The 19,196-nt window shown below is 30.9% G+C and overlaps 1 protein-coding gene across 1 annotated transcript in view; it reads right to left on the bottom strand.

Moving 5' to 3' along the window:
- Window positions 1-19,196, bottom strand: part of LOC129220619 (ankyrin repeat domain-containing protein 17-like) — a 195,540-nt gene that overhangs the window by 80,306 nt on the left and 96,038 nt on the right. The window contains 6 exon segments of the mRNA XM_054855048.1: window positions 7,933-8,130; window positions 9,724-9,920; window positions 10,815-10,876; window positions 15,042-15,217; window positions 16,696-16,933; window positions 17,109-17,251. Coding sequence (XP_054711023.1) covers window positions 7,933-8,130; window positions 9,724-9,920; window positions 10,815-10,876; window positions 15,042-15,217; window positions 16,696-16,933; window positions 17,109-17,251 — 1,014 coding nt within the window.

Genomic DNA, 19,196 nt, shown 5'->3' with positions numbered 1-19,196 from the left:
TTTTTGGCCTAAGTCTGTTTGTGAATATTTAATATTTTTGCTAAATTAAACTACCCTAGGCAATCCCGAGTTACAAGTTAAATTAACGAGATAACTTGTCAAGAACAGCAAAGGTGGTTAGGAAATTTTCTGGAAATTTATTGCATTGAATTTAGAAAATCGAACTCTTGATCAGAAATGGGTTATCATCCCACATAGATAACATAAGTAAAGCATAGTAAAATTATTTTGACAAATTGAAAAAATTACTTTTTTGAGGACTTATGCTAAAAATATGAGAAAATAAATTAAAATTCCCTGAGTTAAACTAGTGCAATTTATGGCATCTCAAAAATTTTCAATGCATAATTATAAATTTATCATTATGTTCTGCGTAACAAATAAAGATGAAGATTGAAATCAATCAATACTTGAAAAGCATGGCTTATAACATGAAAGGTTTAAATGATAGTAATGGAATTAAACCTTATATGGGGCAGTTTAAATTTCTTGTACAGTTCTTTGAATTGAAAGAAAAGAAAATATTAACATAAAAAAGTGATGTGCTTTTTGAACTATAGCCCATACAATAATTTTCTAAGTCTTCAGATTTTACAGGTAAACGCTGTTTTTATCTCCCATGTGAAAAATTTGCTACAATAACCCCTTTCCCTCACATTTGGTCACTTTATAAACAAATAAAAGTTACCGAGAAAATAATTTTCCAAAACAAAATATTCAACTAAACGTAATGTAATGATGTCATAACTCCAAAATCGAAAAAACTTTTTCTAATACATTGCTAGTAAATAGAAAACGAATAAAAACATTTATTTTTTAGCTATGCCTAACAGCAGCAAATGAGTTAATTTTTCATTCAAATGAAATTACAAAAACTTAATTTCAGTCGTTTTATATGTGCTTTAACTTATGATTTCCTTCTAAAATCAAATTATTTTAAGCATCCTTCGCAAAGAAAAGAGAAAAAAGAAAGAAATGTATAAATGATTACAACAAAGAGTTAGTTACAGAGAAAGATTTTAGAATACATAAAATCTAAAAAGAATAGATGAGAGGTTTAACAAAAAATCTCTAATGACAAGATTGATTAGTTTCGTAATAAATATGATCTCAACAGCTTGAATTCATCACCAAAATAAATTTTTAAAAAATAATAATAATCTTGAGGGAGAGAGGCATAAATAATCATGATTTCTGTTGCAATTTGTAGTAACTGGTACACAAAAATGTAACTGTAAATATAAAACTAAACTTCATTCACTAGGTGTACACAAAGAATTGCACCATTTTGCTACCTCAATCATTCTTGGCTTGGACAAGAACAAATCGGTGCCAAGCAGATGGCGAATGCAATCCCTATTGCTTAACTTTTTTTACTCAAGAGAAAATCCCTAAAAGTGGCACAGCAGCAAATCTTCTGGTAACCCTTTTGTTTACTTTTGGTCTATGTATTCCATGATCAGAGTGTAGATAACAGCTTTGTATCTACAAAAATGATTAGTCCTATAATATTTCTTTGAATAGAAATTGAGCTCCAAGTTCTTAAAACTAATGGTTACGATCCAGAAAAATGTGTGTCCCCCCCCCCCCAAAAAAAAGTATGTATTTATATTATAATTTCATAATTATCAAACCCAACTTCAGAATAACATAAAGAAAAAAAAATTTGAAAAAAAAAAATTAATTGAGGGAAAATGATAAAATAACATTTTACATTAAAAATAACATATATATTTAGAAAAGAACAGAAATCTGAAACACGAAAATTTATAAGGCAAATGTTCAATGTTGGCATAATTCCAAAAAAAGTTTTTTTGCTTGCGCAAGTTAGATGTTCTTACACAAGGTCAGACCCCGAAGTGGTTTTTTGAGGGGAAAAAGTAGGAAAAGTAGGAAAAAAATCACGTAAAAAAATAGGGAAAAATAGGAAGAGATAGGACTACACACACACTTCAAAACGACTGACAATAATTAGTATGAAAAATAAACTGGTGGAAACAAAGATATTAATTACAAAAGTATGAAAGTAAAATCTAAACAAACCTTACAAATTAATACAGTAATAAATTTTTTGTGAAAAAATAAAATGCAATATAGCAATCGCAAAATAATAATAATAATAATAATAAAACTTCTATTTTGGTGCAATAAAACCATTTTTGTTAAATATTTGTTTTGTCAAAATCAAAAATATTCCTTCGAGAGCATCCATTTATCATTTAAAAATACTAACACTTTCAGCTCCTGTTATCATAAACTATGATACAAAAGCAAAGCGAATATTAAATTAGTTTTAGTTAAAAATAATCAGCAGCTGACATGCATTCTTGCATAAACAGAGGCAGATGTTTGAATTTGAAGGGAAAAAAATGGAAAACAACCAAAAATGAACTAAAATAAATGGTGTTCTTAAATATGGGACATAAAATTTATAATAAAATAATTAAACTAACTAAATAATGAAATAAAGTCAACTAAAGGGTTTCTACTATGTTATTTTTAGCATTCAACATACATTTTTTGTTTCAGGCACGTCATTTATGGGGGCCAATTTCTCCCCCCGGCTTTGGAAAATTAATGCTTAGCTATACAAGTTTGTGCGGTTTTTTGTTTGTTTTCAGATAAAATTTGCATTCAGTATACATCCTTCGCTAGCCGCTTCCGGGGGGGGGGGGGGGGGAATCAAAGTGACAGGACAGTTCTAATTTTAATCAAGCAATAAAAACGAATATTGTTTCTAATGGTTTGATAATTTTTACCTCCTTTTTCCAAAATTTTTGTCACGAAAAAAAAAGGAAACATCCATGCATGGTAAACATAACATTTCTATCAAGGACAAAGATCAATTACTAATGTTTCTCTGTGCATAAAAGGGAAGGCATGAAATTTATCTCAATCCTCACCATAAAACAAAAATATTCATTCGGAAATTGTTTACAAAATTGAGAGTGAGGGGGGAGCACCTGGCATCAAATGCCTGCATATATCTCTTCTCCCCCCCCCCTTTGATCAGGCTCACTAAGTACAATAACTTACAGTAGATACGCCACATTGGTATAATTGCCACACCCGAAAAGAGTAAGAGTCTGTCAAAAAAATTTTAAATGCTCAGAAATGTCGCATTGTCATAAACCCAGCACATAAAAATGATGAGCAACTCCTCGATATTGATGATATATCAGTGTAAAAAATACCCATTAAAAAGGAAAAAAATACATATTAGTCTGTGGCTCTATCTCTTAACTTTAAAAAATGTGAAGAAATAAAAACAAATATTGCATTTAAATTGATATCCGATTTTTCTCCAAAAATCGGGTAAGTTTTGCCCATCCAGGTTTTGCCGCTTTTTTTTTTTTTTGCAAATACACTCTTTGCAAGGAAAGAAAATGAAATTTTATAAATTTTATAATCATGTTTACGATATAGAATGAACAATAATCATATTAATGTACGAAAAAATTTAGTTTACGCGATTATTTTGAAGTGGTCCGCTTTTGCGAATTTCTGTTATCTGTCGCTTTTATGCTGTACTAACATCAATAAAATATGTACAGTGTACGTTTTTCATTTTTTGCTTCCTTATGTTCCTTTTAAGGTTTTATATTGCCTTTCTGTTTAAATAGAGCTCCATTTCACTTGTAATCATACAAAAAATTGGCGGATAGGAAATTCGATTTTCCGGCATTTTTTGAACAGTCCGCCGTTTGCTTTAAAGCTTCTAATTGACAGGTAAATAATATATAATTGTATCAGAATGTCAGAATGTGCCAGTATTTTTTTATTTAGTTTCGTTAATACAGTAGGACTGAAGTCGGGGCGATAAAAAGAAAAGTCGATCATAAACGCCGCAACGGCAAAAAAGTCACTTACGAAAATTTAACTTTTAAACACGCAAAGGCCGCCGCCGCCGCGGCGGTCCTTCCAGAAATGAATGTAGTCAGTCAATGAAAAGCTCAGGATCTGCTTGATTCTTTTGCTTTTCAAAATTGAAACACGTAGAAAATTATCAGTGCGACATTGTAAAAATAAGAATCAATGCACAATTAGAAGTGCTATACTAAAGAAAGAAAAAGTAGGAAAAAAAGGAAAAAGTAGGAAAATAAGGAGAGAGCTCTAAAAATTAGGAAAAATAGGAACTCTTCAGGGTCTGCAAGATTCATCAAAGTTAAATCCGCTAAGAGAACGTCTGCTCGAGATTTTTTGTTTTTTATTGAAAAATGTGTGCAATTGATGATAAAAAATTGTTAAAAATTAAACATCAAAGAAAAGGTTAAAAATTTCCAAAGCAATTTGCAATTTTTCTTGACTGATAATATAGAATCTCATTCCTCCCAGAAAATTCCCTAGAACTCGAAAAAAATTCTAAAATTCCCTCAGCATTCTTAGTCTATCTGAGACCAAGTAAACCTTATTTTAATAGCTTATTCCATAACGGATGATTCATTAATTAAGAATGTTGAGAAGTATCCTTTATGATTCAAGGAACTTGGAGAAGCAGAATTTTTCAGGAATGTATAAAAAGATTTTCTATCCCATGCCTCCAATTAAAAATTTATTTATGAATGTCTCCTCTACTCAAATTTTCTCAACCATCTTACTGAGTAAAAAATGCAATATTTTCTCTTAGAACTAAGTGTTATTTTCTCTGATAGAGATGTACTTACAGACAGTTTCTTCCAATATTCCATTTTTCGTTCAGTATTTAGTACACAAGGTATTGTAACATTTCCCTGGTATGTTCAGCAAGAATAAAAAATCAAACATTATTTTAAGTTTGAAAAATTCTAAAAAGCCTGGCAAATTATTTTGCTTGTTTAATAAAAAGTCTATCTTATTTGGACCTCGAAATAAAAGCAGCGATTTTGATGTAATCTTTCAATTGCCAAGTAAATTGAAAATTGGGGGGGGGGTGTAAAATACAGAAGTAATGAAGAAGTTTCTATCTTAGGAGCAAATCAGGCATTTTATTAGAGAACATTTTGAAATTCAACCACTGCTAATGAGCATTTTGTAATAACTGAGAGCAAGACAAGTAAAAATGAAGCACATTAATTTGATCATGACAGAAAAGCAAAATCAATATTTTACAGATGTCATACAAAATTAATAAAAATTACATGATAAAACCGATTAACTACCATTTCCCAGGCTTTGAGGTTTGTGGGAACTGTAATAGTGTAACTTTTACCTTGAAGCTTCCGGCTGGTTGAACTTCAAAGTTTCACAAAACGTTTTAAGGATTTATACGTTTCGAGATGAAAATTTTCAGCAGAAAGACATTACAAACACCTAAGTAGCTTATTCAAAGGACATTTACAAAATCTGTATAAGAGAGGTAAAGAGCACTACGTTCATTTTTTTTCCCTAATAGAGAGCTAAGCACTATGTTGCTCGACTTTTTCTACTAGGTTCAAAAATTTAACTCACTAACTCCAATCTCAAATAATAAACAAAATAAGCAATCGGAAACAGCACTCCCTGAGAACTTTTGTTTTAGTGAAATGGTGCTTTTTACCTCCCAGGTACAGAAATGAACTCCACACAAGTCATTTATAATCATCAACTGAATTTATTCACGTCTCAAATTAAAAAAAAAAAAAAAAACTTAATAATATCGAGCCATCTTGATTTTTCTCTAAATGTATTGCAACCTAGAAAGGGAAAAAACAGGATATTTTGCACCCTTATAATTATTGCAACCCCAAACAGATCATCGCATACCACAGATTGAGTACACTTGCTGCAATGCATTTCATGTTATTAATGTATCTGCATCAATAACATTGAAGTACTGAATCAAATTTTTGCATTTTTGAAATGCTTTTATACATTTATGTAGCCCTGTTGTTTCAACACAGAGAAATTCACAATTTTTTGATTTTCAGTCAACAATAAAAAGTCTAAGAAAACAAGCTCAGATTTTAGAGCAGTAATAATACTATTTTTGGCAAGCCTAATTTCTCCCCCACTCCCTCAAAAAGGACACGAGTGTAACCAGAAATGCGTTAAGGTTTAAAAACCCATCCCTCAGAACCCCTTGCTGGAGTTAAGCTTACCAATGCATACACACACACACATTCATATTTATGTCATTTCAGTGGTAAATTGGTGCCGAAATGCTGATCTGGTACTACTTTTCTGGAAACAAATTCGACCTTCACACAAAACTGGTCACGAGTTAGGCTTAAATTACTTCTCATGTGCATTCCAGTACTCGAGAAATTAATGAATTCACAGCTGGTGTCTTCTTCAGGGGTGATTTGGTGCCGGAAAGCACTGGAATGCTGTTCCAGTATTGAATTCACAGAAAAATAAATTTCTTTTTCACATTAAATTTTTTACAACTCAGGATTCAGTTGGCATAATATTAAGTTTGATCCCTTGACTTTTGCACTGATTTCCCAAATCACCCTGCATTTCAGAAACCAAAATCATCAACATCATCCTTGCAGATGCATGGAATCCAGCAGGAAATAATTTAAACAAGTATTGTTTCTTCCATAATTCAATAATTTATGAAGTTTTTCCTGACGAGTTTCTGAACTGGAATTCTTACGGCATAGAAATAGTGATTTAGTCATTTATTTCCCAAAATATCTACTTTTTCTCAATAAATAAAAGCAGCCTTTTCCCACAATACTTAACAGCACTCCTTTTTCAGAAACTTCACAACGGATTTCTCAATTGTGGCTATTTTGATAAAGTCTTGGTAGTTTTATGTTTATAGCAAGAACAAAAAGAATAGCAACTCCTGCATAAACTTACATTTTAGCAATGATTTTTTTTTTCTTTTGGTTGAATTGCCTTTCAAAATATGTGTTTCTGCAAGTCGCCACGTGAAAATGAGGCTAATAAACTACATCTTAATATCATTAAAGTTAGACACATAAGATATCAAAACATATGTTTACTTTGTTGATGGTTAAGTGACAATATTGCTTGTTTTAGAGAAAAATTCAAAAAAATAAAATGGAAAATATTACAGCAACATGCAAGAAAGGAAGTGACATTAAAGATATCAGAACAAAAGTTCACAGCAGATCAGTTAGAAGTTCAGAAAATGTCATGCAAGAAAATTGAAGACAATAGAATGAAAACAGAAACCCCAAGCCACTTTAATTTATCAAAGAGATTTTTTCAAAAAGCATCAATTTAAAAGAGCAGTGATTCAAAACAAGCAGGAGTTTATCATTATGTTCACTTGCAATATTAAAAGTGCATGAATCAACCAAATTTAATATTTTTAGAGGCATATGTAAAAATTGCATTTTTAATTTTTCCCCAAAAGTCTTTAGTTTTAAAATGAAAGATTTAGTTTTAATTTAAACTTATCCATATTTAAAAGAAAAACTAATAAAAAGTTAACGTGAATGTATTGCAATTTAAAGGTCTACCATCAAATGGATTTTCAAGTGAAAGTAGGGTTAATGGAACGGATATCACCATTTTAAAAATATAGATTTGTTAACTTCAAAATGTGATGACATGTTTCGAAAAAAGTAAGGTCTTTTGCAGTATAAATCAGCCAAACTGTAAAACATATTGCACACACACCACCCTATATTACAAAAAAGAAATATGCACACAAAATATGCTCTTAAATATTGATTTCAATCAGGGACGCAACCAGATAGGGTTTTACAACGCATCAAAACCTTGCACTCGAGTCATGCTCGTCAATCCAAACATGTACCTGTTCTTGAGTATGTATGTACATAAAGATTATGAAGAACCAAACCCCTTTCTTTCAAAGAAAGAAATTCTTGTTACGTCACTGACTGTGAGCATACATTTAATAATTTAAGCATTGGCACTGACAATAATAGCAATATAGTGATACAAAAAGGTATAGAAAAATAGAGGAATAATTTCTACTTCAGTTTATAGATTTCCTAATCAGTTAAAGATTCTAGTCTATGTTTTCCTAGATACCTGTTCTTGTTTCTCCCGTTTTTTTCTTCTCTTTCGTTCTCGCCGTCTAGCAGCTGCAGCTTTTCGACTTTCTTCTCTACTTCTTTCCAGGTCTAATTCTTCTAACAGTATATTTGCATTTTTATTTGCTTCCGCAGCATGTTTTTCTTTAGCAACTCTAATGATATCAACGCAAGTACTGCATTTTTTGAGCAGCTCCTAAAGAGGATTTCTGAAGTGTTAGCAATGCAAATAAATTCATTAATGAATGATAGAATTAAACACTCAAAATACAAATCATGCTTCATTTAGCATTAAGATTCCTTTTAATTCACCTCAACATATTTTTATATCACACCTAAAATTGCTTGAGAGATAGTCGAGAAAAAAAAAAAGCCTATTACGGATTGCTTTGAAATTAATTTATAAATAAGAACTCCCAGAAGTGCAAAATAATTTCAAATAAATATCTATTAAAAACAATTTTCAATAACACATAGAAACACAGTCAAATCTCAATATAAGATCACATCTTGGGACTTAACTTTGCCAAAGTGACCTTAGAAATGGGATGACCTTATAATCGATTTATACGTATTTGTCAATGAATAAAAATGTATGTACATTTCCTTTTTAAAATTTAAGTAAAATTATCAGGTCAAAATTTACCAGAATTTTCAGTTCATCAAGCTTATGCTCAACCTTGTTTAAACAAGCAATGTAAGGCATGCATTTTCCTCCTTTTTATATCCTCTTCAAAGGTTATGCTGATTATGAGCCAACTTTGAATGCACATTGCACAAGTATAGCTATCTTTAACTTTACTTCCCTCTCTTGAAAAACAAAAGTTCTTAAGGGTAATTGCGACCTTAAAAAAATCTGCAAAATTGCTATAGTAAAGTTCTAACATTTCTACACATATTTTAGCAAACTGATGCACTTATCTCTTTACTAATAATACAAGAAGTGTTTGTTCATCTGAGTTACATTTACAATCAAGATTGTTTGTCCAATTTTAATGCAATTTGGCTCAAAATTTAATTATAGCATAAGGCAGTTTCTTTAACTTTTTTCCTGCAGAAAGCCACCCAATATGGAAATTTCAATATACTTTTTTAATTGAAAATGCAGATTTTCTACATAAGATGTAACTTCAAGCATTTAAATTAATTACAACAGGGTTACTAATTTAGCTTTCTGCACAATTGCATGTTCTCACCAGAAGTGCACACAAATGCATTCAAAGTGCTTTTTTCATGACTTTTGAAAGATTTGCAACTGTTGCATAATGTGGTACTATAAATCACATACTATTAAATCATATTTGATGGCTTTCAATATGCTCATGGGAGCCAGTCAGGTATTTGCTCAGCGTTTGTTACTCATTCTTGAGGTTTTATATGCACAGCAATCTATTTTTTAATTTAGTTTCTTTTCATTTCCTAGAGATTAAACAAGAAAGTGCTATCCACTGGGTTATCTACATCTCCTGAAAGTCATTGGGAAAAATGGAAGTTTTTATGTCATTCTTTTCCCCAGGAGCTAAGTGATTAATTACAAGTGCAGAAATGTGAGGCTGGGGTCAATGAAGATCCTGAATATTCTGAAACTCCAAAATCCAGCACTGAAAAAATTAGAAAATCCACTCTGGAGCACTATCACCATGTTCATAAATGTAATGTTTGCCCAAAACTACATTTTAATTATTTGTCTCTACTAAATGTTTTGACAAATGAAACAAAACAAAAATGTTTAAAAAGTATGTGATACCAATACTAATATTTACAAAAAAGTGCTAATTATGTTTCTTACTTTATCTGTAACAGTACTCATAAACCGGGCCATTTCCTGATCAGACGGAAATTGAGCGACATGTTTCACCATCCATTTAACAACTTTTATATGCCCTTTTCTAAACGCAGCCATAAGACAAGATACTTTTCGGTTATCTTGGCTATCAATATCTGCATTATTGGCAACTAATAACTGGATAACTTCTAAATGTCCACCTGTAATAAAATAAAATAAAAACATTGAACATTAAATAAAAAAATAGATTTCTATTCAAGGACCAACATGTGCACATATTGAACTAGATAGAAAAGTAAAATATGTTTAGGACTGCATTATTTTAGGAACAAGAGTTTTGTCTAAGATTTTGGCAACTCAAGCAAACACCAACTTTTGTTAATGGTGGAAATATTCATAATCGCCTAGCAAATGAGCAAACTGAGAAGGCAAACAATGAAAATTTATTTTAATGCACTTTCAGATGTTTACATAATTCCTATTTCATTTAGATCTTGATCTTATTAAGCCTTTATCAGTGTTCATACATTTGTATATGTGCACCTTTCCTATAATATTTAATTTCGTGCAGATTAAATTTACTTTCTGAGGTTATAATCCCCCATTCAGGGGGGTCATAGCTATGTGTAAACGAAAATATGCATTTGCCTATATATAGCCTGGACTCGAGTCATTAAACCTTTCATGAAAAAAGGTGCTGTATTAGGATTTCTCCCCCCCCCCCCACCCCCGTGGGCGTTTACAAGGTATCAGCGACAATATCTTTCTTTTTTTTTCAATGTGCAATATTGGTTATCAGTGGTCAAACATTTTATCTATGACACACCCCAATGGAATGCACCTTTTTTCCTTCACAGTTTTCAGTTCCCAATGCTAGCGCCAACTATATCCTTTTTGCTACTACTCTACCCAGTAAAAAACTTTATTTGATAAAGATGAGGGGAAAAAAAGAACTATGAACGAATCTGAAATATTTGTTAAAAATTCATTTGCTTTATCAGAGCTAGACTTTATAAACAGCTTGTATATATATTTTTAATAGGTTGTCTTTTCCGTTATATGTCAATGAAACACTACAAAAAATTTTTACATACTATTAGCTGCAAGCCATACGGTAGAATCTCCTTTCTTGTTTTTAACATCAATTATGGCATCTCTAGAATAGTAAAATATGAAAGTCAAAATCAAGTACTAGAAAGAATATGGACCAAATTAATAAAAAATTTCAATTACATAAAAGACTGCAGATAAGACAGTTGGTAATAATACCTCAGACAAAGTGAATAACTGCATAAAACCCTTTAAAGTACACATTTTTACTTCTTAAACTATCGATTTCAACTCATGTCAACATCTCAATACACAAACAGAAGATAGGAAATTCTGGAATAAACTGTTATAATTTATTTCGTTTACTGCTGCTATTATTTTTTTGATGCAATGGAAGAGCAATATAAACATGCAATGTAAGTAATGAAGTGGAACTGCTGTAGAATGACGTCATAAATTAGATTTATTAATCGAAAAAATACAGTTTGGAAATGCCATGCTCTATAACGACAACACTATAAAATACAGTAGGCTCCGCTTAATGTGATCACGGTTAATGTTATCATTTGCTTAATGTTATCAGAATCACGAAGTCCCGGAACAATTGTATGTTAACACAAGTTTAAAAAGTTGGATATTGTAATCAGCGTCTTCGTTTATTGTTATCACTTTTCCATAAACTTTCAATTTTTTCCCCGTTTTTGTTCCTCAATTAACAAATACATGGCAAACCCTGACGAGACTAACTTTCTATGTAGCATTTTGTGGTTTTCAATAGCAATTCAAAATTTTTCTAAGAATGAAGCTACAGAAAGTTTGACCCAGTGACCACAGACTCCCCCTAAGAAAACTTTCTTTTGCACCTAAAAAAATTCAGTCTCTGGACATGTTGCAGGCATTGATGTAGGACCTAAATTGTTGCCATTACTCTGTCAAATATTAAAGAACTATGTTGAGATTGAAAACAAAGCAAGTTAAATCAAAATTTAAACAACAAGCAAAACCATGCTGGAAAAGATAGCAAAACTGAATGTGCTCTGAAACTGGTTTACGAATGTCAGAGAAAACGGTCATATTTTACTTCACCTATTACTATGTGATTTAAAATTGCAGAATTCAGCTTTAAATTTTTATAATTCAGATATTTCCATTCGTTAATTTAATAATTTATAATTTAAAACTGCGTTCAGTTGAGTCATTGTGATTTCAATTTGAGGTTGCCAAAATAAATGCACCTTAATTGAAAAAAAAAAAAAAACATTACTTTGTGTCTCCTTGATTCTTTTCGGTTATTGTTATCAGTCAGTTATTGTTATCAAATTGTATTTGTCCCAAAGTGATCACATTAAGCGGAGCCTACTGTAATATAATACTTCAATATAAATACATTTAGAGAGAGTTGAGCCCCAAATCCCTACTTCTCTATCCCTAATATCCCAAGTTAGCCAGTTCAATGCCAGGCCGTGCAGATATTTAATTTATATAGTACACTGGTGCAGAATTGGGAAGGATGGATTGCAATATCAGTGTTTGCAACCACAAAATAGAAGGCAAAGAAGTTTTGGAAATTAGCATAAGTTTGGCATACGGTAAGACGTATTGTGCGTATGCAAATTTCGGTTTCATGACATTGTTCGTCACGTGATAGCTCTAATAAGAGATAAAAAGTATTTGGCTCATAAGACCGCTTATGTTCAAAGGTAGAGTTTGTCAGGAAAGAATCAATTGACGAACTTGCAATTTCCGGTATGTCTTGTTGACATCAATTAGGTGATTTTATGGGTAGCCGTATTACCGAAAAAATTGAAGAAAGGCAGAAAATATCAGATGTTGCCAGGGAGCTGGAAGTCAGCCACAGTGTTGTTTTAAAGCTTTGGAATTCATTTTGAACAAATGGAATATGTTGCAAACGTTACAGGGAAGGTCGTGTATGCAGTGCGACATCAACAGAAGATAGGTACATTGTGCTAGCAACAAAAAGAAACCAGTGCAGCACAACTACTGAGATAGCAAATCAGTTTCTTGCTGCTAACGACAAGAAAATATCCCGAAAAACTGTAGCCAGACTTTTGCATGTTGTGCAACTACACTCCCGTTGGCTTGTTTTGTGCATCCCTTTGTCTCCAAGTCAGTGTTTCGCCCGTTTGTAATGGTGTCATCAGCATTTCAATTGCAGGGAAGTCGACTAGGTTTGTGTACCTTTCTCAGATGAAAGTCTAATGCCTGATAGTGGGCTACAACTGATCTGGCATGAGAGTGGTACTGCACAAAGGCCTGCAAACATAAAAGAAAAGTACCAATATCTTACAATTTGTGTCATGATGTGGCTGGGATCACGAGCAATGGATGTATGTCGTTCCTGAGCTTCTAAAAGAGACTATGGCTGACCAGCTATACATTAATATTGTTCTGCTGCCTCATATTCACATTTTCCATGGCGCTGTGGGAGATAAATTGGTTTTCGTGAATGGTAATGCAACATTTCATCAAACAGTCACTGCCCAGGAGTGTCTAGAGAGCAAGGATATTCAACCTATCGAATGGCCAGCATGTTCTCCAGATCTGAAGCCCATTGAAAATGTTTGGAATACTTTGGGGAAGAGTCTTGCTGGTCGACATTGCCCTCCAAAAAACAAGGACCCCATCATCCATGACTGACAGAGGAATGAGATAAATTACCTCAACAGCTGCTGGATAATGTTGTGTAAAGCATCACACACCGTGGGAAAATTTGCATGGCATCCATGGTGGCCATATTCCAAACTGACATCTTGAGCCCGAATGCCTGGGGACATTTTTTCACTTTTGCGTAGTCAGCACAAAATGACTGTTTTGTCCTTCAAACGCTTTTTAAAGCCTTTTTGGTTTCAGAGCAGGGTTCGAAAATATTGGATATTTTGATATATATATCAGATACTTTGATATACAGCCGATATTTTCAATCAGTGCAAACTTAAGACATTAAATAGTAACTGCTTTTTCAAATCACTGTTGTTTATTTTCTTATGTTATAATTATAATGCATCAATTTTAAAATTAATGTTTCTTTCATTATTTATTTTCCTAAATATACATTTTACACAAAAGGTTACATACTTTGAATGGCATAGAAGTATAAGTGATATTTACAATCATTTGTAAAATGTGAAAATTTGATCCATTAGAAATAAAATATAGCACAACTGATACATTTCTATTCATTTTCATTAAATTATGTAAGCATAAGATGCTTTAATCATTTTGCTTTGGTTAACTACTTTTATGAATTTTACATATTTCATAAATAAAACATATATGCATCAGTCAGTCCACACCACACATCCATAAGGCATTTTTTTCTGACCAATTAAACTTGTTACATTACGAATAATTATATGCATAGAAAATCAAGTAGGAATTTATGTATTTTTTTCATTATATTAATGATATATTATTATGTTATATAAATATACTGCATTACTTTTGATTATTTTTTATAATTAAATAATATTGTTTTGATTAATACATTTAATTTTTACATCGCAAATGTCGTACTTTGGAAACATAAATGTCGAAAATATCAAAATATCATGCTATTTTCAAAATAAATATTGGATACATATTGTGACATATATCATGATATATATCGACCAATATATATCAGCGAAACCTGTTTCAGAGCACAATTAATTATAGTCATTGTAATGTTCTAGCATTCTGGCATTAATTTATTTTACTTGGCATCCAACCCATTCTTTTTATGCGCTACATAGCAATTTGTGATCCGTCCTTAGCAGTTGTTTACCAGTGTATATACATAAATATCAAATCAATAAATTAATAAAAATTTATTTAAAAAAAAGTTGATTTCAATTATGTAAGCATCTGAAGATTTAATTTTCTAACAAAATAATTTTTAAAAGTCATAGGACTTGCAATGGTACTTTTAAAAGTACAGGATTTGAAGCCTTTAGGGTAGTACAGGATTCAAAGTCTTTAGAACTAAATAAAAAGAACTCGATTCCTGAAAAACAAAATTTAAGCTTTTAATAACTAAATATCTCAACGTTTTTAATATAGTTCACTGTTCGTAACATTTTAAAGCAAGAAGTTGATTGTAGTTCTGAACATATAAAACTTAACAAATTACAATTTTAAGTCAATAAAAATTATACTCAAAGGGAAAATCAAGTTAAAGTTACCAAGAAAGGTTAATGAATACTTCCAAATCAATGGATCACTAATTCAATTTCTTTCACTGAGAACATCTTACAAAATGTGTTTGTACTTGCCTTTCTAATAGTAACTGCACAAAACGATAATGTCCTTTGTCACAAGCAATAGTCAAAGCAGTATCGCGAGAAGAAGGCACAGGAGGAGCATTAACATCAGCTCCTTTATCAATTAGCACTTTTCCCACCTCCACATAGCCACCAGATGCAGCTTCCATTAAAGGTGTTAGCCCAGTCTAAAATAAATTTCAGATATTTTAGGCTAATACAAAATATATCAAATCAGCATAATATTGACTAACACAATAACTAAATAAATGCAGTTTACATATTATATTAAATTAAACTCTAAAAAAAAGATATGCTGGTTCTAAAGTTGAGAATTAGAAAAGACGAAATTACTTGAAAAAAAAATCACCTTCATGTTTGGCAAATGTGTTGCAGTAAAACTTGTAAAAAATTTACTTTTTTTTGCAATTGCTCAGCATTTCATGTCTGTTTTTAAAAAATACCTTGCATACCAAATTCGTGGTAAACAGATGATTTCTTGCAACTTTCATTTTGCCTAATATTACATATATCAGGAAAAATAACCCATTTTATTAAATCTACCCTTTGTACAAAATAAGACTATTTTATAATTTCTTTTGCCAGGAATCCTTTCATTTGAATTAAAATTTACCATGTAAAGTTATGTATTGCTTTTAAGACAAAATTTTCTCTTATTTTCATGTAGAACAGAACTAATAAATATAGATTCAAGCTTTTTGCACTGAGTAATGCAAACAATGGAATCATACTGAAAATGGAATTTGTACAGGAAAACTTAGTTATCCTGTAACTTTTTGGAGCTGCATCTGTATGAAAACTATACTTGCAAAGGACACAATATATTCATGTACAGATTTAATCCCATCTTTTTGATATTTGTGATGAGATATTAGCAGCAGAAACAGCAGTCAGAAATAAAAAGTAATTTCCAACAACAATAAAAGCACTAACATTAATAAAATAGTATGATTTTTTGATATCGAAAACATTTACTTGTTACGAAACAAAAAGAGTGTGTAAACTAAAGTGAATGCTTTTACTTAGAAAATTTTAGATTCCCCAAGTTGTTAAAGCATGCTGAAAAGCAAAAATTTATAATGTCAAAAATTTATAACTATAAATAAATTTTATTATAAGAAATGAAAAGTTCAGTTTCGTCTTTGTAGTGGATGTAAGCTGAATGAATAAAAAAAGTCCTTTCAAACAAAACCTTCATTTTTAAACCTTACTTATTGATTTCATGCACAATTACTTATTTATTAATTTTCTAAATTATTTTCATTTAACTAAAGCATAAATACTACCTTTTGCTTTTGACTTGGTTCTTAACACTCAAGATTTTTCACTTTTAAGAATACAGTAAGTTTATTAATTCAAATTATCATTAACCATACGGAAGCTAAGTTGCCTCACATTTTGATTGGCTAAATATAGCTTCTATATGTGGTTAATACATTCTCTTTAAAAAAAAAAAAAATGATTTCATCTAAGGATAGTTAAAATGTTTTTTCCAATTAAATCAAATAAAAAAAGACTTTATAAAGAAAAAAAATTTAAAATAGGTCCTATAGCTTTCCAAGCAAAATGTACTAAAAAGAAATATTAATAAAACTACCAATTTCTTACTTTTCGATTTTAAGTAAAGGTGAATGTTTAAGCTTACCTTTGCACGATGTTCAACATTTGCTTTACGATCTAGTAACAAGGAAACCACTTCATGGCGTCCTTGAAAGCATGCCAAGGTAAGAGCAGTATTCCGGTTTGTTTCGATTTGAGCATTTATATCACTACCCATATCTAGCAATAGTTTTACAGCTTGTACGTGGCCATTCATAGATGCAAGCATAAGAGGTGAGATACCTAGTTTGCTTCCAGTTCTGCAAATAAGACAATTTCGGCACCTTGAAGTAAGAGATATTTAAATGCAAGCAAATTATGAGTGATATCGTAAAATGGTCCTAAACTGTAAGAACTAAAATGCATTGATTTTAATTCTTAAAATAGGACCACTAAGCATTTTTATCAAATGAAATGTAGTAGTAATCAATATTAAAATATAGAAGTGCAGATACAAACCTTGAATTGATTTCAGCACCATGACTCAAAAGAAGTTTGATGATATTTACATAACCACCTGATGCAGCAAGACTCAAAGGCGTATAATCTGAGACATTTCGGTGTTCTTTATTTGCTCCACGAGCGAGGAGAATGTCAACCACCTGAAATGGAATGAAATATATATATATGAAACTTTTTAAGGAAATTACAAAACCACAGAACATACTTAAAGAATTTTTAATATGATAGTTTACAATTTTCAGAAAAATATTTGCTTTCATTAATAATACAGATGTAAATTTTAGTCTATTGCTTAAGATCTTAACACAACTGCACAATATGCATAAAATATACTACCTTTAATAAAAGAATCAATAAATAGAAGCTTCCACATCCTAAAAGAGAATTACTTTTTTCCTATTTGTTTACAAAACCCATGCATTTTGGAAAACTCGAGTTAAAATAGGTTTTTGAGTTGTTTTAAAATAAATAAATGAGAAGTCGGCAGGAAATTGCGTTTTTTAGATGAAATAGTTTTTTTTTTTTTTCAGTTCATAGCAAAGTTTCCAAAGAATGAGGATCAAATGCAATAGTGCAGATAAAATTTCACTTTTCAAGAAACTAATTAATTTTTTTTTAAAAACTTGATTTATGATACATTTTATGTTATTTCCGATTGTTTGCGTTGGGATAAGAATCTAATTCTGTTTTTGAAAACTTGGGCAAATAATAGTCGTCTACTTCAGGGGTCATAGCGCATTCTGATGGTCAAAAAGTAGGATATTTTTGCAAAAAAGTAGGAAAAGTAAACACTTTTACCAAAAAGTAGGAAAATGTAAGATCAGTATTTTAATGCAAAAATAGGAAATTTTCAAAACAATTAAAAAGTAATTGAACAATATTTTTCATGAAAAACTTCTTTTCATATTTCTAACTTGCCAGTACATATCTAACACAAAAAATATATAAATAAATGAAAAAACAAAATACAATCATAATCATACTTACAACTTTTTAGAGCTGTTGATGCATAAAGCTTTGTTATTTTAATTTTACCATTTTTTAAAATTCTAATAAATCATTCATAAGCATGGAATCAAAAGACATGTACAATACGTGTGTCGAAGCAATATTAGATTGTTGACCCCAGAAACTTGTAACGTTTTAGAACTGTTAGTACATAAGGATTTGCTATTTTAATTATATTATTTTTAAAGGCTACATCCTTAGTTAAATGCTTTATCCTAGAGTTCAGTTACATTTCCTCTAAAATTATTATTTTAAATGAAAATTTTATTAAATTTAAATTGCAAATTTCCTTTTTTTAAATACTAATATGTAAATTTAACTAAATATTTCTAAAATGTTATCTAAAAGCATGCAACTAATTCATTAAAAAAAAGAAGAAGAAATATAATGTTTGTCCACTGTAATAGGAAATTTGAGTTTATTGTTTCAAAGCAGTTTACGCAAAACCGGTAGAATTTGAAATGAAAAACATTATCCAGTATTGCAGGTTGACAGGCAGTATCTAATACGTACAAATATGTAAAGTTATATCACTGAGCAAGAACAAATAAGACATGGGTGCTCCCCCCCCCCCCGCAAATTAAGGGCGCGCCACCCTAAATATCACAAAAAACCCTACATAGAAGCCCCCCAAAAAACAAATGCCCCTTAAACCCCCCCCCCCCCCCAAAAAAAAAAAATAAATAAAATTCAACGACACAATCTGCGCCATGACCCCTCCAGGTGGACACTCTAGGTGGATTAAGAATAAATACTTGAATCAAATGCTAACTAAACCATTTCTCAGAACCCACTCCCTCCCCTTTTTTCTTTTCTTTCTTTCTTTCTTTCTTTTTTTTTTTTTTTTTGAGACTTTGTTCAATACACTAGTAGCAATATTAAATCAAATATATTGTTTTTGCTGCACCACTTCTAGAAAAGTCTTAAGTCAACAAGAATTTTTTTACTCAAGAATTTGTGGGTCATTCGATCTAAAATGAGTTTACTAAAATTTATGTTACCATTTTGGGTTTCAATGAAATTGGTGTAGGGGTGACACATTCAAAGAAAGCTTTTTTTTTTACATTTAAATATGAA

Source organism: Uloborus diversus, chromosome 4 (genome assembly GCF_026930045.1).
Source record: "Uloborus diversus isolate 005 chromosome 4, Udiv.v.3.1, whole genome shotgun sequence".
NCBI classification, from domain to species: domain Eukaryota; kingdom Metazoa; phylum Arthropoda; class Arachnida; order Araneae; family Uloboridae; genus Uloborus; species Uloborus diversus.
The sequence above is the reverse complement of the archived record's forward strand: the minus strand, read 5'-3'. Positions and strand labels throughout refer to the sequence as shown.